Source organism: Pipistrellus kuhlii, unplaced genomic scaffold (genome assembly GCF_014108245.1).
Source record: "Pipistrellus kuhlii isolate mPipKuh1 unplaced genomic scaffold, mPipKuh1.p scaffold_m20_p_2, whole genome shotgun sequence".
Lineage (NCBI taxonomy): Eukaryota > Metazoa > Chordata > Mammalia > Chiroptera > Vespertilionidae > Pipistrellus > Pipistrellus kuhlii.
The window spans coordinates 129,671,519-129,694,390 of NW_023425515.1; the positions used below are offsets into that span (position 1 = coordinate 129,671,519).

Below are 22,872 nucleotides of genomic sequence, written 5' to 3' on the forward strand. Positions count from 1 at the left end.
ATCTTTCCTAGGAAATTCTTGAAAAACCTTATAAGCGTAGATTTGAACTCTATATCCAGACGCTTTTTGTCCTCCATTTCTTTTGTTTGTGATCTATTTTGTTGTCTCATTTCGCAGTTACAGATGGGATGGGGTTTCAGGGTGGAGCCTGCAGCTTTGGCTTCTGTCAGCCCCGCCCTATGTGAGTCCTTCAGTGCTCGCTGCTGCTGGCGCCTCTGAGAGAAAGGTGCCCTCGATTTTCGCCTGCTGCCAAACGGTCTATGCTCTCCCACAATGAGCCCGGTATTGGGGTTCAGTTCAGTTGGAAGTGGAGTTGGAGGTGGCGTTCAGAGCAGTCTGGAGCCCCAGTCTCCTTCCCGTCAGGGCAATCCCACGGCACAGCCGACCGTCCTTCTCTGCGCGCAGTGTGTGCGCCTCTGGGACCTCCTTTCGCCTCTCCCCGGGGTTCTGCCTTACAGCCCGGCTCCCTATGGCTGAGCCTGAGTCCCCAGGGTCTGGCCTAGAACTGGGGTTCAGAGCAGTCGGGGGCCCAGCACAGTCGGAGTTTTATCTCCTTTCCGCTAGGGAACGCCCGCCAGGCACTCGGCCTCCCTCCTCTCCGGCTCCGTCCTCTCCGCGCGCCACGTCTCCGTACCTTGGGCTTTTCCAGCTCCTCCGCGCCTCCTTCTGGTTTTCTCCTTGCTGCTCGCTGTAGAATTTCCAGTCAGTCAACCTTCCTGTAGTTCTGGGCAATGTCCGTTTTATATTTTAGTTGTATTTTATTGAAATTGTTGTGTGCGGCTGCGGCTAGGTGTTCACCTGGGCGCAGCCACCTTGGATCTTCTAGAGGACTTATTTAAATCTTGGGGAAAACCAACTTACCTGATTAATAGTTCTTCTGACTTTTCTCAGTGAAAGTTTTAAAATATTGATTATCTGTTAGCAGCCAATCCTAGGAATTCAGTGATGAAAAGTAGGATCTACTTAGAAGAAATTCTAAATTCCTCCAATTTACGAAAGCTTTTTTTTTTTTTAAATACATTTTTATTGATTTCATTGATGAAGGGAGAGGGGAAGGGAGACAGAAACATCCATGATGAGAGAGGCAACCTGGGCATGTGCCCTTGATCCGAATCGAGCCTGGGACCCTCAGTCTGTGGGCTAGCACTTCATCCACTTAGCCAGAGAAACCTCACTGTGAGCGTCCAATAGATGGAAGTATTTGCTTTACTCTGAAAATGTAATTATTACAGGTCATCATCAAGAATATGGGCTGGAATCTTGTTGGTCCTGTTGTTCGATGCCTTTTATGGAATAATAAGGAAGATGATAAAGTAAAATATTTTCTGCTGCTTGACTTATTGGTAAAGGTAAGTTAACAAAACTGATCTTTCTGTCACAATACGTATCAGTAATTTATAATTTTATTTACTCTTTAATACTTGTTTTGTTTTTGGTGAGAAAGCTTTTAGTTGATGAAAATACAGGAGGGAACTCTGAAGAAAGGTGCAACCTTATTGATTGGATGTACAGGTCTATTTCAGTTTCCCCAAATTTTCTGGATATAAGAAGTATCTAACCTTCAATTTAGAATCTCTATTTTTAATAAGTAATTTATTGTATAGATGTGGAACTCAAAGCTTAGAGAGGTATTCCAGGCCACACTGATCTTTTGGCAACATTGGAACTAGATTCAAATTTCAGTCTTTGCTCTGTGATATGTTCCCTAAAAAAATATGAAAAACCCAATCACAGTGAAAATAGGAATAGGGAGTAGATTAGTTATGACTAACAACTTTAGAAAGCAGCTCTAAAAGTTTAGAATTATAGATAACAAATGCTGATCAAGAAAGAAAAATTCTGAGAAAAATGACGTTATAAGAATCTACTTAGAGATCAGTGCAAATAAATAAAAATATATACCTGAAAAGAGTGAACTCCATCTACATATTAACTTATTAACTAAAAAGGTTCTTTAAAACACAAAGCAAGTGAGGTCATAAGATGCAGCCATGCTTCGAAAGAACAAAAGAGACTGTACATTTATTTAAATACCATGACCATGTGAGATTAAAAAAAAAAAGATCCACCTGCCGGGAGCTCTGGAGGCGCCTTCAGAGTAGACAAGCAAAGCTCAAAGGAAACAGCTCTGGTGATCAGACTCCCTTCACATTCCTTTACCTTTCCTTTAGCAAGGAAGTTATGTCTCCAAAATGTAGTTGTCTGTTATAGACCCTTTAACTTTTGACTTCTTGTTTTATATTGCCTTGACAATCACAGATTCGGTGTTCTGTTGTATTTTTTTAACAAATGTATGAGGTGTTTTACTGATAAGCAAAAAATAATCATATTTTCTCAGTATATGTTTTCTTTTAAAAATAGTAATCATGTGGCTTTAAATACAACTTGTATTAAACAGGTTCAATTGTGAATATTTTTATAGTTATGTAATCCAAAGGAATTATTGTTGGGTTTGCTTGAACTGATTGAAGAACCCTCTGGAAAACAGATATCCCAAATTATTCTTCTTTTACTTCAGCCATTACAAACAGGTAATGAGTATTTTGATATCTAAGTGCTTTTTATTTTCTGTGTAAGCACCATGATGTTATTCTAAAATGTCAATAATATTGTGAGGGGGTTCTTGATCCAGCATATATAGATAGAAGGGTCCAGGAATCTGGAGATTAAATAAGAGTCCAGAGACGAAACATAATTTTGCCAGAGAAGATTTAGCTAAAGGAACTAAGTTCCCCTTGTCTCAGGACTCCTTGCTTTTTTATTAACACAAATTGTCCCAAGGCAAAGTAGATATACACTTCAAAGGCCAGGGGAAAAAACAAACCCAAACAACAAAACGAAACCAAACCCAAGTCAGAGGAAAACAGGGTTTCATACAATACAGTTATCAAAAAGTAAAAGGAACACACTAATGCACAAACTGGTGGCGAGTAAGCCCATAATCTATTGTGATAGGTCCTACAGAATCCATTGTCAGATTATTGGCCATAACATGTAGATTAAGAAGCCCTTAGCTGTCTGGCAGTAAGCAATCAATTTATGCATCCTTTTCAGGCTTGGGGAAATGTCCTCATTCATTTCCAGATGACTTAGCCCTGCTTACCTGCTGGAATTGGCTTCCAACACAGTATACCAAAGTAAAGTTTATGTCTAATTATTGAATACTCTGCTTAAACTAGTCATAGCAATGCCCAGTGGAATCCAACTGCTCATAGAAAAATAACAATACCTGACTCAGAGTGGGTTCCCAGTAAATATTCCGTTGACAGGCGTAGCTTTTTGTCTAACCTTATCTGCAAACTACATTCTAAAATTTTCTCTGTAAACATATTTAAAAGATTGCCTCTCTGGTGTCTGCAGTGCTCAGACTAACAGCATTGTGATAGTATGTTGGTTAAGAACAGTATCAAGCAGGGCATTGCTCACTCTCGGCATTGGGAGGTTAGGTTTGGGAACAGCAAGAGGACTCTGAAGAATGAAACAACAGGTGTGGAAAGAAAAGGCTTCATGGCTAAGTGCCGTAACAGTATTGGTAAGTAAGGGGTCTTGGCCAAGGCAGGCAGAATTTATCCCTGGAAAGAGACTGCTTTTTAATTTTATGACCTTTTTAATTTCAGAGTCTGATGGAAGGGCCCAGAATCAGAAATTAGAGTAAATTTGTTTTAAATGTGAATGCCCAGCAGTGTTATACAACTTGAAATATTCAGTATTCTAGAAATATTCAGTCTCACATTTTTAGTGTCTTATAGTTTACAATACACTTTCACTTATTTTATACTTACAACAGCCAAAATATGTGAGAAAACGTCTTTCTCTCTTACGTATGTAACCTGTTGTAAACATACCTAAATGAGATTTCATGGCATCTGTTGTAAAGTGCCATAATTGTAACATGTTCCATTAATTTATGCATCATAAAGAAAGAATAAAAACACTGCCAATTAAGCTACCATGTCATTCTGATTCCAGACTTGTTCAAATATGAAAAAAAAAAAAAAAGTGTTATAATTCTACATTAACTGGATTTTTCTCATGTTCATTGTGCTTGATGAGGCTACCTCAGCTAACAACTCGGTCTCTGTTTTAGTGATACAGAAACTTCATAGCAACAAGTCATATTCCGTTGGATTAGCATTGTCTACCATTTGGAGTCAGCTATCTCTTCTTCCTGTTCCATGCTCAAAAGAACAAATACAAGCAGATGACTATGGCCTTTGTCAGTGTTGCAAGGTCTTAATAGAGTTCATAAAGCCTTTTGTGAAAGAAATCACTGATGACCAAGAAAACTCACTGGAAACTCAAAGGTTAAAGGATGAATTACTGAAATTGTAAGTATATTTTTAAGAACATTTCACAATGGACTTCAGTTATCTTATGTTTCTTTGTTTTATTTGTTTGCAATGGAAATATAAACCTAGTTTCAAAATTTAAATTTTCAAAGAATATAGGGTTCAGTTGATATAACATGGACATTAATATTTTTTAAAATTAAAAACCAAAATCTATTTTGTTTGCTTTATATTTTATAAAATACTTTTATTCATCAGAATAAGTGAATAATAGAAGCTGGGAAAATATAGAGACGCAGCTCAAAGGAGCTGGTCTGCTTTGGGGAAATTTTGTTTTAACTCTCCCTTTGAAAGCAGAGGAAGCACCAGACAATTTAACATCTAACTTGACTGTAAAAACAGTGTGGAGCATTCACTTTGGGATATTATAGACTAATGGTGCACTGTTCAATATGGCTTTCAACCACTTGACATGGCTAATCCAAATTATGATGTGCTGTAAATATAAAATATACTTGGATTTCAAATACTGGTTATAAAAAAATATGAGAATACCTCAATTTTTATACTAATAGCATATTGAAATGATAAAGTTATTTGGTTAATGATATTTGGTTAAAATATATAAATGATATTTGGTTAATGAGATAAATTATTAAAATTAATTTCTTTTGTTTCTTTCTACTTTTTTAATGTGACTGCTAAAATTTTTAAAATTATATATGAGGCTTGCATTCTATTACTGTTGGGCAGTTCTGGACTAGATTATTGAATTATCTGGACCAATAATTTTATTTTTAAAATTTAAGAGACTAAAACTACTTTTAGCTTTCTACTCTGTCAGGTTATGACATAAAAATAATAGTATTTACTATTTATGAAACTCATTATTTCATGAGAGAAAATGTATTTTAACTAAAGAAATAGGGAAGGCCTAACCACAGAATAGTTTGTTTTTTTAAATAAATACAGCTTTATAAAACATTACTATATTCTATTTTTCCCTCGAGCTAACAAAAACTACATCATGGACTAGCATAGGTCCTCAGACAAACATTCCGTATCCATTGGTATGGTCCAGACCCAGAACTGAATCCTGTCACTTTGAATCTGATTTTCTGATGCTCTGTCCATTACTAGAAAGAAGGATCTTACATCGCCAGTTTGACAAGTCATTGAGTTGTTGGTGCTTATGTTATTTCTCATGTTAAGTTAACTTAATAGGTATTTTATATTTAGAAAGTATTTTATATTTAGGAAGTTCTATATTCATAGTTTCCCATTTCTTATACCTTAGTTGTTTCAAAAGCTTGAAATGCCCTTTGCTGACAGCACAATTCCTTGAACAGTCTGAAGAAGCTGAAAATGATCCTTTAAGGTCTTTTGCATCTGAAATAATTGTAAGTAAATCTAACTTAATCTGTTATAAAATATTCTGTAATCTAGAATGTCATCCTGCTGAATACTCATGTACTTTACCTGAGCATGTAAGTTAATATATTTATTAGTAATATGTGTTTTTGTGTGGAACACAGGAAAACAAAATAAACTAAATAATAATAATGTCATTACCCAAATGTAAATAATACTAAAGTACTGGTGCACGAATTTGTGCACAGGTGGGGTCAGGCCAGCCAACCCCGATGGGGATCGATCAGGCTGGCAAGGGAAGGAGGCATACAGAAGATTGGCCATCTGGTCTCACCTCCATTCCAGGTGCAGGGGACCTATCGGGGCCAGGCCAGCTGGGAAAGGGGCCATGGGAGGTCAGCTGGGAGAAAGGGCTATGGGAGGTGGACCGCTGGCCCCACCTCTGATCAGGGCCCAATCAGGGGCAGGGGCAGCGGGAAGTGGGGGAGGGACCTCCAGCAGTTGGCTGGCCAGCCCTGCCTCCAATCCGGCTGGGGGGAAGAGCCACCCCCTGTTTGGGCTGGTTGGCCTGCTGCAGTGTATGTCATAGTGACCATTTGTTCCAGCATACCGGGCACTTGGCTTTTATATATAGGTTAATACTTTCCAGACTTCTTTCTGGTTTTTATAGTTATAAGCAAATAAGCACTTATATAATATATATGTTTTTAAAAATTCTATCATATTGTACGTATTCTTTTATAATTACTTTGTTTCTTTTAGCATATTATGATTATTTCTCCATTGATGTAATAGTATTCCATGGTATGGATTTAGCATAACATATTTAACCTGGGCCATGTAGTACAACATGTATATTTTTGAAATTTTTTGGTTATTATAAAATACTCCAGCCTAACAGGCATGGGTCAGTGGTTGGGCATCAACCTATGAACCTGGACGTCACAATTTGATTCCCATTCAGGTCACATGCCCGGGCTATGGGCTCAATCCCCAGTAGGGGGCAGGCAGGAGGCAGCTGATCAATGATTCTCTCATCATTGATGTTTTTATTTTTTCCTTTCCTCTCTGAAATCAATAAAAATATATTAAAATAAAATACTCCAACTTTATTTTTTTAACTAAGTCTGTGGCAAGAATTTTCGCAACCAAATCTTCAAATATTTTTTGGGGGGATGTGGCTTTTTTGCATATCTCTTCAATTGTTAAAATAAATTCCTAGAAGTGGAACTTTTATGCCAAAGAATATCTTCACTTTTAAGGCTCATGATAAATATTTTCAAAATAACTAGAGAAATTAGTAAATTTTATTTTAAAAGCAACTCATCTTTATGCATAAACAGTATTTTAAAATGTTCTGAGATTCTGTATTAGGGAACTAACTGAAGTATAGAAAAATATGTACTTAAGATAGATAGTCATGAATTTCAAGTTAGAGCTTTAAATTGTGGCTGTTAGTTTTCTTTACCATGTTCATCTGCACAAATACAGGTGCAATGTAGGAGGAAAGTTGGATTTAATTAGGTTGGGGTATTGAGAACTATTGAGTTCTACAAATCAAGGAGAGGCAAGAGCATTGAGCATGTATGCAAAGGATTTAAGCTAAGTAGGGAAGCTAGGACAAACTAAAAGTGAGAGACAGTGAAAAGATGATAGGATCACTAAATTGTAGGTCCTGATGTACTTCACAAGATGTTGGACTTCGGTTACTAAAAGGAGTGAGCTTGAATATATCAGTAGTAAAAGAACAGAATGCTTGAAATTAATATTTTGGAAAGGTTATTTACTAATAATAATGTCTGGATAAGACCATGGGAGTGAGCATTGCAAGGATAGGATGGAAACCAAGATCATTGAACTAGACACCAGTAAAGTGCCTGAGGTTCCAAGGTATTAGAGGCTTTTTGGTTGTACATTTAACTCACACAGAATTATAAAAGTAATGTCAGAAAGCCAGTTAATGGAATGGCCTTTGGGTCTGCTAGTGACTGCAGCAAAGAAGAGTAGAGGTGATATATTCACATGCAGTGTGTTTCAGAGCTAAGAGAATTTTAGAGAGGAGAGAGGAGAATGATCTAGAAGCATCAATGAGAATAGATATTTTTATTTTAGGCTCAGTGGTGCAATGAATATGGATGATAAAAATAACCCTTTGAAAGGGTTGCAGGGAAAACAGGTGTTTTCAGAGGACTAGATTTAATTTAGAGCAGAGGAGGAGAGAGATCTTTTATAGAAGAATGAATTTTGCTAATGATAGTGAGTTTCACAGGCCATAATTAAAGGATATCTAAAATTTGAGGGGGCTTAAGAGAAAAAGTCAGAAGAGGAAATGCCAGAATTTTAGGGTTACTAGATTCTGAGGATGAGCAATGATTTGGTGACTGATATAAATAGGGATGTATACTTCATTCGGGTGAATACTGGTGTCAAGATAGTAGTGAGGAGGTTGAGGTTATCAGTAATGAGGAGGGGGTGGGAAGGGATTTTCCCAGGAGCACGTAAGAGTATGGAGCCTCTTCATTGTATAATCTCCTGGATACAATATAAAAACCATCATATATATGTGCCCAATTTTGAGAGATGGCTGTGGAAGTTGGAAACAGTTAAAGGTTATTAAGCCTGGGAATGATGTAATTAAATTGTGTTTTGTACTCATCACTTGAGTGGAGAATGTACTTAATTGAGATAAGATTGGAAGTTAGTTAACTTTTTGGAGTTATGTAAGAACTAGAGGCCCGATATTCGTGCAAGAATAGGCCTTCCTTCCCCTGGCTTCACTCCCAGCTGCCCGGGAACCGGCAAGTCCCTGCTCCAAGCCAGACTGGGAGCTGGCAAGTCCTCGCCACTGTCCAGAGCACCTCTTCTATAGCATAGTCCGCCGTTCCCCTCCCCCTCATAGTCAGCATCCCACCCCTCTCCTGGGTGCTCCATGTCTGCGTATGCAAATTAACCCACTATCTTTGTTGGGTTAATTTGCACACACACTCTGATTGGCTGTGGGCAGAGCAGAGGTATGGTCAATTTACATGTTTGTCTATTATTAGGTAAGATGATGAGAGCCCAAATATGGAAATAGTGGAGACAAACAAGAGCAGGCAGATTTTGGAACCTAAGAGTAGGTAAAATAAATAAAATTTGGTCAATGATTCAATTTAGAAGAGTAGTATAAAGGTTGAGTCATGGATAAGGTTTTTGCTTGGGAAACTGGGCAGGTGAAGCTGTCAATATTTGAAATAGAAAATACAGAGCAAGGATCCAAGGGGATTTTGTGCTTTAAAAACATTTTTTAGTTATAGAAATTGTAAAAGTTCAGAAATTAGAGAAAACAGTATAATGTACCCTCACATACCCATCATCCAGCTTTTAACAATTATTGTCAAACATCTTGTCAATCTCGTTTTATTCTCACTCTTTTTGTTTTGCTGTAGTAATTTATAGCAAGTCCTAGTTATATAATTTTATCCATGAGTCTTTAAGTATGCTTCTCTAATTGGTAAGGACTTTTTAAAAAACATAATCACAATGTTGTTATGACACCTAACAAGATTAATAATAATTTCTTAATCTATATCTGATACCCAGAGAGAGCAGGTTTTTAATGAGTAAATTTTCATTAAGATTAGATGAGATTTTTTTTAAAAAGAACATATTACATTAAACAAATACATTATTAAAAAAAAATTTTTTTTTTAAAGTATAGGTGAGATCACCTAAAGGGGTAGATCATTGTGCAAAGAGAAAAGGGTTCAGGATTGAACCCTGCAGAGTACCAACTAAGATGAGCCCACCAAAGTGACCAAGTAAGAAGAATAGAAATATTACAGAAACCGGGGTAGCAGAATTTCGGGAAGAAAGTACTTGATATAGTTAAATGAGCAGAAGGGGCCTGTAAAGTAAGAGTTGAAAAGCATCCATTGGCGGATCCAAGATGGCTGCGCCCAGGTGAACGCCTAGCCCTAGCCGCACACAACAATTTCAATAAAATACAACTAAAATATAAAACGGACATTGCCCAGAACTACAGGAAGGTTGACTGACTGGAAATTCTACAGCGAGAAGCAAGGAGAAAACCAGAAGGAGGCGCGGAGGAGTTGGAAAAGCCCAAGGTACGGAGACACGGCGAGCGGAGAGGACAGAGTCGGAGAGGAGGGAGGCGGAGTGCCTGGTGGGCGTTCCCTAGCGGAAAGGAGATAAAACTCCGACTGTGCTGGGCCCCCGACTGCTCTGAACCCCAGTTCTAGGCCAGACCCCGGGGACTCAGGCTTAGCCATAGGGAGCCGGGCTATAAGGCAGAACCCCGGGGAGCAGCGAAAAGGAGGTCCCGGAGACGTGCACACTGCGTGCAGAGAAGGGACCGTCGGCTGTGCTGCGGGATTGCCCTGGCCGGAAGGAGACTGGGGCTCCAGACTGCTCTGAACGCCACCTCCAACTCCACTTCCAACTGAACTGAACCCCAATACCGGGCTCATTGGGGGAGAGCATAGACTGTTTGGCAGCAGGCGAAAATCGAGGGCACCTTTCTCTCAGAGGTGCCAGCAGCGAACACTGAAGGACCCGCATAGGGCTGACGGAAGCCAAAGCTGCAGGCTCCACCCTGAAACCCCGTCCCATCTGTAACTGCGAAATGCCACAACAAAATAGATCACAAACGAAAGAAATGGAGGACAAAAAGCATCTGGATATAGAGTTCAAATCTACACTTATAAGGTTTTTCAAGAATTTCCTAGAAAAGATGGATAAGACCTATGAGGATATGAAAAGAGATCAACTAGAATTAATAAGGAGTCATCAAGAAATGATAAGGGATCAACAAGAAATAAAGAATACATTGTCTGAAATAAAAAATATTTTACAGAGTCCTAAAAACAGAAGGGAAGATCACAAGAATCAAGTCAAAGATTTGGAACATAAAGAGCCAGAAGACACTCCTCCACAGAAGCTAGAAGGCAAGAGAATCCAGAAAATTGAAGATAATGTAAGAAACCTCTGGGACAACTTCAAGCGAACCAACATCAGAATTATGGGGGTCCCAGAAGATGAGAGAGAGCAAGATATCGAAAACATACTGAAAGAAATAGTGACAGAAAACTTCCCCCACCTGGTGAAAGAATTAGACTTACAAGTCCAGGAAGCGCACAGAACTCCAAACAAAAGGAATCCAAAGAGGACCACACCAAGACACATCATTATTAAAATTCCAAGAGCAAAAGACAAAGAGAGAATATTAAAAGAAGCAAGAGCAAAGAAGGTAGTTACCTATAAAGGAGCACCTATATGATTGTCAGCTGACTTCTCAACAGAAACCATGCAGGCCAGAAGGGAATGGCAAGAAATATTCAAGGTGATGAATAGTAAGAACCTACAGCCAAAGATAATCTATCCAGCAAAGCTATCACTCAGAATCGAAGGTCAGATAAAGAGCTTAACTAATAAAAAAAAAAAAGCTAAAGGAGTTCATCAACACCAAACTAGAATTATATGAATTGCTGAAGGGGGTTCTTTCAGAAGAAAAAGTAAACAAAGATAAAAATTATGAACAATAAATACGTAACTATCAACAGGTGAATCTAAAAACCAAGGAAATTAAAAAAAAAATCTGATGAACAATAGTAACTGTTAAATATAATAGAATCAGAGGTATGGAAGGGGAGTGAACTGACGATTCTTGGGGAAAAGGGGAGAGGGGGGTGTGGGAAGAGACTGAACATAAACTGTGTACCTATGGATGAGGACAATGGGGGGTGGGGAAAGGGCAGAGGGTGGGGTGGGAACCTGGTGGAGGAGAGCAATGGTGTGGGGGGAAAAAGGAACATTTGTAATAATATGAACAATAAAAACTTATTTAAAAAAAAAAGATTAAAAAAAAAAGAAGAAAAAAGAAAAGCATCCATTGGATATCTCTATATATGAAAGGCTTTGTGTCCAGCCTTCCCTCCAACTGGGAGCTATGATGTGCACTGACCATCAGGGGGCAGAGTCTTAAAGCAGGAGCTGCCATGACACACACTGGCCATTTAAAAATAAATGACACCATGGACCCAGCTCCTACAAACCAACACTTGGTTTCCCCCAAGTAGGACACAGACCCCACCACCATCCCGGAGTGACACCCCACCAAATTGAAACCAACACTGCCAAGACTCCATTGTGCAAATGCGGCCCCCAGCCCAGCCCGGGAATGGTTGCTGTGGGTGCCAGGATGGATTTAGTGCCCAAATGGATTAGAAGAAGTTAAAGTCACTAAATTTAGAAATCAAGAACCAGGAAGCTGTCCTATTAGAAGAGTTATCTGCATGAACATTCAACTTTTCCAGAATCCTAGTAGGAATTGGATAGAGAAAAAAGATTGTAAGCAGGTACCAAAGTTTTTGATAAATGTTGAGAAATGAACAGGAAGTCAGCATGTGACAGAGATAAGTACAGATAAAGGGCAGGATGGTATCTGCCTCAGAGGAAAAATATGCTTATCCTTGAGAGTACTGGAGAAACCAAAATAATACTAAGTCTTTACCTATACCACCCTTCTCCATTGCTACCTTCATAGCTGTGTGATGTAAGGTGTGAGCAGCTCCTATCAGAAATCAGTCATATTCAATTAAATAAGTGAGATAGAGCAAGCATCCTGTGCAGAGGTTGAGGGATATGCGAGAATTCCTAAAATCATAGTGGAAAGAAGGTGAAATCAGGGTAAGAGATGAAGTGAGGAGCTGTGACATGCTTGAGATTGATGGTCTCAGCCACCCCTCCGTTGGTACATTTTAAAATATATATATATTTTTATTGATTTCTGAAAGGAAGAAAGAGAGAGAGTGCAATAGAAAAATCAATGATGAGAGAGAATCATTGATTGGCTGCCTCTTATACACACCCTGTTGGGGACTGAGCCCACAACTTGGGAAGTGCCCTTGACCAGGAATTGAACTGGGACACTTCAGTCTGTAGGCCGACACTCTATCCATTGAGCTAAACCAGCTAGGCCTCATGGTACAAGTTATTTTGATATAGAACTGTTTGACTGTCCATGGACTGCAGCATAGGAACATTTCTGAAATTTCAGGAGCTGACATGAAAAATTGTAGATGGCAGGTATGTCCTGGGATGAGCAAGACGGTCAAACGGTGGGTGGATAGGTAATGAAGGCCCTGATTTGAACACAGGTGGCCCCCCGATATCCAGAGCAGCATGTAGAATCTGGTTGCATAGGATGATTTTCAAACAGGCTAACCATACTCTGGGGAAAAACATGTGTAGCATTGGCTGAAGAAGTGGAGCTTCATGATTCAGAGGACATTTGATTTCTGAACACAGGAAACTTTTTATGTTATAGTTATAACAAGAAAGTATGGCTTTGAAAATCAGTATAGCAGTATCTATCTATATAAAAGGCTAATATGCAAAGTGTTCTCTCATGAGTTCGACCGGGAGACCAGGAGTTTGATTGCTCTCTATGATGTGCGCTGACCAATAGGGAATGGCAAGGAATGAAGGAAAGCCCCAGCCATTAGCTGTAAGGCCCTGATCTAGGGACCCTACCTGTGCACGAGTTTTGTGCACCAGGCCTCTAGAATATTTACCTATTTGGCATCAGGTAAATATGTATATATACTGGCAATGAAAAGTGGATTTATGCTGAGAATTCCAAACGCACAGGTCAACCATCAACAATGACTGCAATGCCAAATAGCTTTGGAAAGAAGACAATGCTCTGTTTGGTGGGATCAGGAAGGTGTGGTGTATTATGAGCTTCTAAAACCAGGTGAAACTGTTAATACTGATTGCTACCAACAACAAATAATCAATTTGAACCATGCTTTGATCGTGAAACAACCAGAATGTGCCAGAAGACATAGCAAAGCAATTTTGCTTCATGACAATAAATATACAATTATGTTATGTATATTTTATCACAATTTTTTAAGTGTTTCAGAGAATTTTGCAAACAATCTGGAAATGTGAGACAGACAACTAACAGGAAGTCAGCATGTGACAGAGCTAAGGACAGATAATTTACTGTTTTAACTATTTGGGGTATACAGTTCAATGGCATTAAGTAGATTCATATTACTGTGCAACCATCACCACCATCCATCGCCGGAACTTTTTCATCTTCCCGCTCAGTTCTTTCAGAGTGTTGGCAAAATTTACTTTCTTGAAACTATAGGATTGAGGTCCGCATTTTCTTGCTGGCTGTTGGCCCGGACCACTTCCAGCCCCTAGCGGCTGCCAGTAGTTCCTAGTCACACAGCCTCTCCATGAGCCCTCTCTTAATACAGCAGCTTAGTTCTTTAAAGCCAGCAGTGGTGAGTTTTTGACTCAAAGAGAGCCTGGACTCTGTTTTTAAAACCTTCTACCTGATTAAGTCATGCCCACAAGAATAGTCTCCCCATTTCCAGCACCTCAAAATCAACTGACTGGGAACCTTAATTACATCTGCAAAAATTCCCTCACTTCTGCCAAATAACATAATCTAATCATGGGGAGGCATCTTGCCATGTTCTTTTGGTTAAAAGCAACTCAAGGGGAGGGGATTATGCAGCATGTGAATGGAGGAGCACCCTAGCGTGTTCCTGCCAGAGCTTCCTTTTCCATCCTTTTCACAGGGTTTTTTATCAGCAATTGGATACCCTTTCCCCAAAATGATTCTTAATCATGGAAAGAAAAAGAGGACTTGGGATTATCTTGAATTTGAAGAAGAAGAAGACAAACAATTCACAGACTCTCTGGCTTCCCTGGCATATCTAGTATTTGTACAGGGCATCAGCATTGATCAGCTGCCAATGGTCTTAAGGTAGGAGGTTGTGTTTGGTTTATTCATAGATTCTAAAGGGAATATCATCAAATTCATTTATCTAATGTCCAATATATGTTTATTAGTGTACTAATACATTTTAAATGAAGTAGAAACAAAAGCTCTCTTTAAGTAATAATCTCTATAATCTGTTAAAGCCAGTAGTCAAGTAGTGAAAAGGGGGTAAGAGTGGTGTTAAAATAGACATAAGGGAATGATAGGGACAAGAATGAGAAAGTTGTTAAGTTGGGCTTGGTTTTGAAGCTGTTGGGACCACCCTGGACTATAAAGGAGGGAACTAGCCAGTTACTTCTGGGTGAGTCTAAATCAGCAGCATGTTTTCACTGGATTAGTGATGTAATCCTGAGTGCAGGATTATATCACTAATCCTATAGTATACCTTTTGGACATTAAGGTGCATAATAAGGATTACCTATATGCCTTGCATAGCATGGATGTATTCCTTTGTGTACATTTATATATTTATGTATGACTATGCCCCAGATTTATTTGTATGTAAATATTATAATAATGCTACCATTTGCATGTTCACCATGTATTAAACACTGCAAACAAGCTTTATATATGTTACCTAATCTGTATAGTAACCCAGTGAAATAGAGCATTAATGCATGTGTATTTTTTTTCTCCCCTATTTTAGCCCATCATACCTTTTGCAATTTAATATGGGGCACATTGAAGTCTTTCTGCAAAGGTAAGATCATTTGCATGGCATCTCAGAATTAAGTAGTAATACTAAAATAGTCCTTGTCGAGATCAGGGGAAACTTCCTTCTCTTTGCCAAACCTTAATTAATTGGTTATTTTATAAAACAACTAAGAGGCCTAGTGCACGAATTCATGCATGGATGGGATCTGGCAGGAGGGGGGAGGAGGGGAAGGCAGTAGCCACCCGCCTTGCTCCTGACCAGAGTGGGGGACTTATGGGGGGGGTGGAGCTGGCTGGGGGGAGGGGCTTAAGGCCTATGGGGGTAATGGGGGCTTATTGAAGTGGAGCTGGCCTGGGGGCAAGGTGGTGAGCCAGCCAGCCCCACCCCCAAATGGGGTGGGGGAGCAATCTGGGGCTAGTGGCTGGAGGGAGGGACCATGGGTGGTTGGCTGGCTGGACCATGGGGGGCCCGATGGGGACAGGGCAAGCTGGGGGGAGGGGCCGAAGGCGGTTGGCTGGCTGCCCCACCCCCTATTGGGGTAGGGAGGGTGATGGGGGCGGGGCCAGCCAAGGGAAGGGGAGGGGGTGTTGGCTGGATGCCGCACCCTGGATCTGGCCAGTTCGCTGGCCGCAATGGGCATTGTAGCAACTATAGTTCCAGTCATTACAGCATTCCGGTCACTGGGTGTTTTTTTTTTTTTTTTTAACATTTCATTGATTTTTTAACAGAGAGGAAGAGAGAGGGACAGAGAGTTAGAAACATCGATGAGAGAGAATCATCGATCAGCTGCCTCTTGCACACCCCCTACTGGGGATGTGCCTGCAACCAAGGTATATGCCCTTGGCTGGAATTGAACCCGGGACCTTTTAGTCTGAAGGCTGATGCTCTATCCACTGAGCCAAACCGGTTTTGGCTGGATTTTTTTTTTAATTTCTTTATTGATTAAGGTATTACATATTTGTCCTCATCCCCCCATTACTTTCCCAAACCACTCCCTTCCACTCATGCAACCAAAGGACTTGTATACATGCATATAAGCCTAACTAGTGGACACAGACAACAGGAGGGTGATGGTTTTATATATATATATATATATATATATATATATATATATATATATATATATATATATATGTGTGTGTGTGTGTGTGTGTGTGTGTGTGTGTGTGAGAGAGAGAGAGAGAGAGAGAGAGAGAGAGAGAGAGAGAGAGAAAGAGAGAGAGAGAGAGAGAGAGAGAGAGAGAGGGAGAGAAACATATATGCACAACAAAGACAGAAATGAATCAAAAAGGTTTTACATCAAAATCTCTTCCGTTTTCAACCCAGTATAATATAAAAATATTGTCTTAAAAGGGGATTTCCAATCTTCTGGTTTTGAGGTTTCTTCCCTTATTTCAAAAGTTGGTTAATTAAAACACCTTCATTCCACTGTAGCCTTCTCTGTCTAAGGAGAAATAACCAATAAAAGTAATTAATCCATGATTTTGCTTAAGGAGAAATAATCAATAAAGGAAGGAAGTGCCTTGAGTCCACCTGTTAAAACTTAGATTATTGACAGTTATATCATTCAACTTTTTTTTCATTTAAGATGCTAAGAAGCAAGGCTTCCTCTTTAAAAAATTACAAAGTGACAGGTGTTAAAGAATTTCCCAAAACTCTATATGCTTTGATTTCTTTTCCTATAGCAAGTTTAAATTATCTCTTGAGGTCAGTCAGAGCCTTTCATTACTGTCCACCAGACATAGTAGTGACAGTTTATCAATCCCATCTCTTCCCAGGTGAAGGGAAATTTGTAACATGGCAAATAACCAAAACCTGGACCCATAAGGCAGGACTTTCTAAGAGTCTCCTGGCACAAGTGGTTATTAACTCTAAATCTGGGTCTTAAAGATTTTACATTCTTTCCCCTTAGTTTCTGTTATATTCATTCAATGAATATAATCTCCCCCCAAAAAATGTATATACTCTTTGAGTAATTATAAAAGCGGTATTTATTAAAATACATTCACTTTACCTGAACTGGTTTGGCTCATCGGCCTGCAGATTGAAGGATCCCAGGCTCGATTCCGGTCAAGGGCATGTACCTTGCTTGCAGGCACATCCCCAGTAGGGAGTGTGCGGGAGGCAGCTGATTGATGTTTCGCTCTCATTGATGTTTCTAACTCTCTATATCCCTTTCTCCTCCTCTCTGTAAAAAACAACAACACATCAATAAAATATATTTTTTTAAATTATTAAAGAACAAAAATAAAGTACATTCAATTTTTAAATGTAATAGAATAACATTAGCTTTGAGGGTGGAGGGACAACCCTATATGTATGAACTTAAGATTTCCAAACTGTTTAGTCATTGAGCCCAAACCATAACTACTTCCTTGCAGGGTTCGAATAAGAACCTAGACTCAAGCCTGAGATAATTAAGTCTTTAAATTTCAATTTTTTGTTTATTTTTTCTAAATAAAGAAATGTAGAAAATCTTGTCAGTAAATTTTAATATTCTCTTCCAGAACAGAAGAATCTGTTTTCTCTAAAGGACTGGTAAGATTTGTTTACACCCATCGTAATTTAATTACATAGTCACACCAACAAATAGAGCTGTTTACCATATATGTATGTATGCATATATTTTAATCTAGGATCTATTGGAGAATAGTCTGTTGAGAATGGAAGACAATAGTCTACTTCACCAATACTTAGAAATCAAGAGTTTTCTTACTGTACCTCAGGTAAGTGAAATGTGGATCCTAATCTTCAAAATAACCCCTTTCCTATTCTAAATTTAAGTAAAAGTCTTGTCAGATTTCTCTCCCACTTTCTTTTCAGTATCCTTTGAAAACTTTAGTGCCATGCTGTGCAATAGAACTTTCTGTGATGGTAAAAGTGTTTTATTACCTGTGTGGTACAGTATGAAAGCCATTAGCCACATTGAGTACTTGAAATGTGGCTAGTGTGACTAAGGAAATGAATTTTAAATTTAATGTAATTTAAATTGATTTAAACTTAAATTTCTTATATGTGGCTAGTGGCTACCATAGTTGACAGCATTAGTATTCTGTGGATAAACATACTTTCTTCTTAAACATTTTGTTTTTTTAGGGACCTTGGAAAATGAAGCTTCTTTACTTATATAATAACTGAGGTTCTCAAGGCTTCATCAAGGCATAGATGACTGCTTACTAGAAAGACATTTTAGTTTTCCCTCCTGTGATAAATTTTGCCTAGTACTGTTTGTTATCATAACAAGTAGGTCCTTAGATATTGATGTAGAGACTTGTTCTTCCACTATTTAAAGAGAAAACCATGGCTTTTGTTAGTATTTTAAGCCTAAATATTTTTATAATGGATTATATTTCTGCATGTTTTATATCATTTTTTGTCTACTCTAGACAAAATTGAAAATTAGCATTCGCTTCTAAATTTACAACTTTGCAATAATGCATTCAATTTCACTTAACCAAATGGATTATACTTAGTTTCCTAAAGATATAACAATGGAATAATAGGCTTGGGGGGAAATTTACTTTAATTTTAAATCTTCTACTCTCACTTTTCTGAATTTTTAGTACCTACCATTGATGATATAGTTGTTTCTTTGCTGTCAATGTAATCTGTTCACATCTGAATTAAATTTTTTTATTTTTATTTTCAGGGCTTAGTCAAAGTAATGACGCTTTGCCCTGATGAGACATTGGTATGTAAATGTTTTAGGACTAAATAATGAGTTATAATGAGAAATTTTAATAAACAACTTAATCTTTATTCAGTTTATGTAACAATATTATTTCTTCCATTTTAGAGGAAAAAGGGTTTAGCTATGCTGCAGCTTTATATTAACAAGTTGGATTCTCAAGGCAAATATAAATTATTTAGGTATGTATCAAAATGGTTAATTGTGAAGTGTGTGATTTATTAAAAATCAAATTAATGCCATTTAATCCAGATTATAGTATTTTAATATTTTTTTGATGTAATTTACCTCTACTTGGAAGCCATCTATCTATCTGTCTATCTATGGCTAAGTGACCAGCCTACCAGCCAGTAGGTATGACATGCACTGACCCCAGGAGGCAGACACTCAGTGCAGGAGCTGCCGAGTGACAACTTCACAGAGTATCCTCTTGCACTCCAAGACCCCTTGGGGGATGTCGGACTGCCAGGTTCATCCTGATCCCTACAGGCCAGGCCAAAGGACCACAGAAGGTTGGCACCAGGGTGTGTCTGGCCCATCTTACCCAGTCCCACCCTGTCAGCCACCTTCTAATTAATTTCCTTTCAATGTGCACGAATATGTTCACTGGGCCTCTAATCCTATCTAATAAAAGGCTAATATGCAAATCGACCTAATGGCAGAAGTACCAGTGGCTGTGACACCATAACATGCAATGACCACTAGGGGGCAGACGCTCAGCACAGGAGCTGCCCTTGGTGGTCAGTGCACTCCCACAGAGGGAGCAGCTCAGCCAGAAGCTGGGCTCACAGCTGGCGAGCGTAGCAGCAGTAGCAACAGCACTAAGGATGTCCAACTGCCCACTGGGAGCCCCAGACTGCAAGAGGGTGCAGGCCAAGCTGAGGGAACTCCCTCCCCCCACCCCCTGCCCGGCCCAGTGCACGAATTTCGTGCACTGGGCCTCTAGTATTATCATAATTGTCTTATCTGTGATAGATAGAGAAGGGTTAATTAAAAATTATGAACACATAGGTACATACATATATATTATGTGAATAATATATTTTATTCAGTTAATTAAATTACTCTAAAATTAAAAAGGACTTAAAAGATTAAACAAATAGATATGGCTCCTTCATGTGTCAATAATTTCCATTATTCACAGTTGAAATTAATGGCTCAGGAGTCATTGACAGGCTATTCATTTTAAGTTAATAGTAAGCTTATTAATAGTGCTGCTTGAGGGTAAAAGTAACCATCCGAGTTAAAGAAGAACCAACTTTGCCCTGGCTGGTGTGGCTCAGTGGGTTGGAGCATCATCGCCTGCACCAAAAGATGTCGGGTTTAATGCCTAGTCAGACTGTGGGAGGCGGCTGATCAATGTATCTCCGTGGTGTTTCCTTCTCGCTCTTTAAAAAAAAATAAAAATTAGAAAAAGAGCCAACTTTCTGTAGAAGGCCAAATAGTAAATATAGGCTTTATGGGCCAGTCTCTATTTTAACTGATCAATTTTGTCTTTGTATTGAGGGTAGATATGTTCCAATAAACACAGCACATTGAATTTGGCCTGAAGATCTTATTTTGTTGACACCGATGTAATAAAAATTAGTTGTTAAAAGTAGATTTAGGCATGTTAAAGTGCTAAGAAGTCTTCTTTGGAATTGGCCAAAACTAACATTCTTGAGTCTATTCATTTCTATTGATAGTCAGAGAAGGTTTATGAAATCTTCATACCTGCATTCCTAACAATAACACCTCCCCTTTTTCCTTTAGCTAGTAAGATTGAGTTATTTTCTTTGCAACTAATTTGTCTAACCAGACTAGTGTACTTTTCACAGGGACTAATTTGGGGAGATTTTAGGTGATTATACTAATTCCCATTCTTGTCATATTAAGTCATTGCAACTATGTGCATAAAAAGATTCAAATATGATTTGATAGAAATTTCTTGTTGGAAAGATCCAGGTTAAATAGAATTTGCTAGTCAGAGCAATAACCATAATTAGGTGAGTTTGTAATTGGTTAATCATCTTGCTAATTTTCTTCACTGGTTTTTGTATTCCTAGAAATAACACATGGCCTATTTGAATTTGTAAAACTTGTGTCGTCATTATAATGCAATCCAGGATAATTTCAAATGCATTGTAATTTTGCTTTCAAGGTGCTTATTGAATACAAGTAATCACTCAGGTGTGGAGGCCTTCATTATTCAAAATATCAAAAATCAAATTGACATGTCATTAAAGGTAAGAGCATAGATAAGGTACCAACTACCAATTTATCTTATTTTGTAGGATGTATTTTTTGTGTGGAATACATTGATATAGATTTTGACCTATGGATTTTTTCCTCTTTCTAGTATTAGGGTATATATTTTTTTCTCATTTCTACTATTTTTTTTTCTTTCTTTTAATATTTATTGTTGAAAGTATTGCATAGGTCCTCGTTTTCCCCTCATTAATCTCTTCCAGCCCACTCCCGTCCTCTCCCTTCTCTCCCCCCCCCCCCCCCACTCCAGGCTCTCGACACCCCATTGCCTGTGTCCGTGGGTTATACATATATGTATATATTTCTTTGGTTGATCTCTTCCCACCCACCCTCCCGTGCCTTCCCTCTGAGGTTCAATGGTCTATTTCTTTTTTTTTTTAACCTTAATTTTGGAACTTCCTTGATTATAGATTTAAATGGTGTTCTTTGTGCTGATAACATGATTTCTTTTTGTTTTGCCGTACACTGCTGAAATAGCAATGGAAACTGAAGTCTCATCTGTTTGTGAACACTCAGTGATTCCATATAAAAAAGAGAGAAAAAGAACACACCAGTGTTCACAAACTGGCAGTTTGCTCCAGATGTCTGGAAATAGTAAATGACAGAATGGAAATTAAAGTTAAAAAGTATATATTTTAAATGTGTAATAGTTTATTTTTGTAGTATCAGGGTATTAGAAAGCACATTTATCAAGCTGTTATAGCCTTTTTCAGTTTTTCTTTTGCTTTACAGAGAACACATAACAACAAATGGTTTACAGGACCACAGCTAATTTCCCTTCTAGATTTGGTACTCTTTCTCCCAGAGGGTGCTGAAACAGACCTACTGCAAAACTCAGATAGGTGAGGTGATGACTGCTAAGGTTCACATAGTAAACTGAGAAGTAATAAACCGTATTTTCCTATGATGTTATGTGATCTGTGGTTAATTCATAAAATTACATAAAGATTTTCATATTTAAATAATTAGGTATTATGTATTATAAAAACAAAATAAAAACCCCTTCTTTCCACTATTTATTCAAATTTGTTTAATACACTTAATACAACTTTTAAAAATAAAGATTATGCATTCTTGCTAAAAAACAAACAAACAAACAGCCCTTATTTCCAGAACTGTGACAAGCAGGGTAATGCTGTGCCTTTAACGTTCCCAGGTCCCAGTAACAGCTAATAGACATTTACAGCTGCAGCATTGGTGACTAAGAATTTCTGTGTACACCTTATACAAAGCATATGTGTTTAGGTTTTATTGTTTTGTTTTCTATATGAAAAACATCATGTTTTGTCACTCTTGTTATACTCAAATGGATATAAAGAAATGGTTGTAAATGGAACCTTTAAATTCAGGAAGCAATAGATGATACTCTCAAATATTAAGGATAATAAGGCTTCCTTCGGGGGGGAAAAGAATAGTATTTTTCACAGCTGTATTTTGCGAACTTGAAGAACAAGAGTAATGAGCTATTACTACTCAAAAGCCTGTGGTGAAGAGAATACATAGTTAGACACAGATTTTCAAGTGTGTGAAGTTTGGCACCCTGCACCCCTGCATCGTTCAGGGTGAATTGTGCTTCCAGTGACAAGCATGATTATAAAAATATATCCAAAGTTCTAGTTTACTTTTTCATTGAAATTGCTATTGATTTTCTACAACTGTACTGTAACACATATATTTTTATTTAACAGGATAATGGCTTCATTAAACTTACTGAGGTACTTGGTTATCAAAGATAATGAAAGTGACAATCAAGTAAGTGAATTTTTTGAAAAAGAAACTGTGAGTATATTAACAATACATAAGAAGTGTTTCAAATTTT

At 38.2% G+C, this 22,872-nt stretch overlaps 1 protein-coding gene across 8 annotated transcripts in view; it reads left to right on the top strand.

The window, feature by feature from the left end:
* The window catches only part of GLMN (glomulin, FKBP associated protein), a 46,842-nt gene that overhangs the window by 8,539 nt on the left and 15,431 nt on the right, over positions 1-22,872 (top strand). For 5 of the 8 annotated variants that reach the window (XM_045584348.1, XM_036444289.2, XM_036444287.2 and 2 more), the window contains exons 4-16: positions 1,233-1,349; positions 2,423-2,531; positions 4,088-4,328; positions 5,587-5,689; positions 14,261-14,448; positions 15,110-15,163; positions 17,626-17,656; positions 17,755-17,844; positions 18,768-18,809; positions 18,915-18,988; positions 20,947-21,031; positions 21,786-21,895; positions 22,742-22,832. In XM_045584348.1, coding sequence (XP_045440304.1) covers positions 1,233-1,349; positions 2,423-2,531; positions 4,088-4,328; positions 5,587-5,689; positions 14,261-14,448; positions 15,110-15,163; positions 17,626-17,656; positions 17,755-17,844; positions 18,768-18,809; positions 18,915-18,988; positions 20,947-21,031; positions 21,786-21,895; positions 22,742-22,832 — 1,335 coding nt within the window. The remainder of the gene's footprint in view (positions 1-1,232; positions 1,350-2,422; positions 2,532-4,087; positions 4,329-5,586; positions 5,690-14,260; positions 14,449-15,109; positions 15,164-17,625; positions 17,657-17,754; positions 17,845-18,767; positions 18,810-18,914; positions 18,989-20,946; positions 21,032-21,785; positions 21,896-22,741; positions 22,833-22,872) is intronic. The other 3 variants (XR_006742161.1, XM_045584350.1, XM_045584351.1) reach the window with 2 other exon arrangements.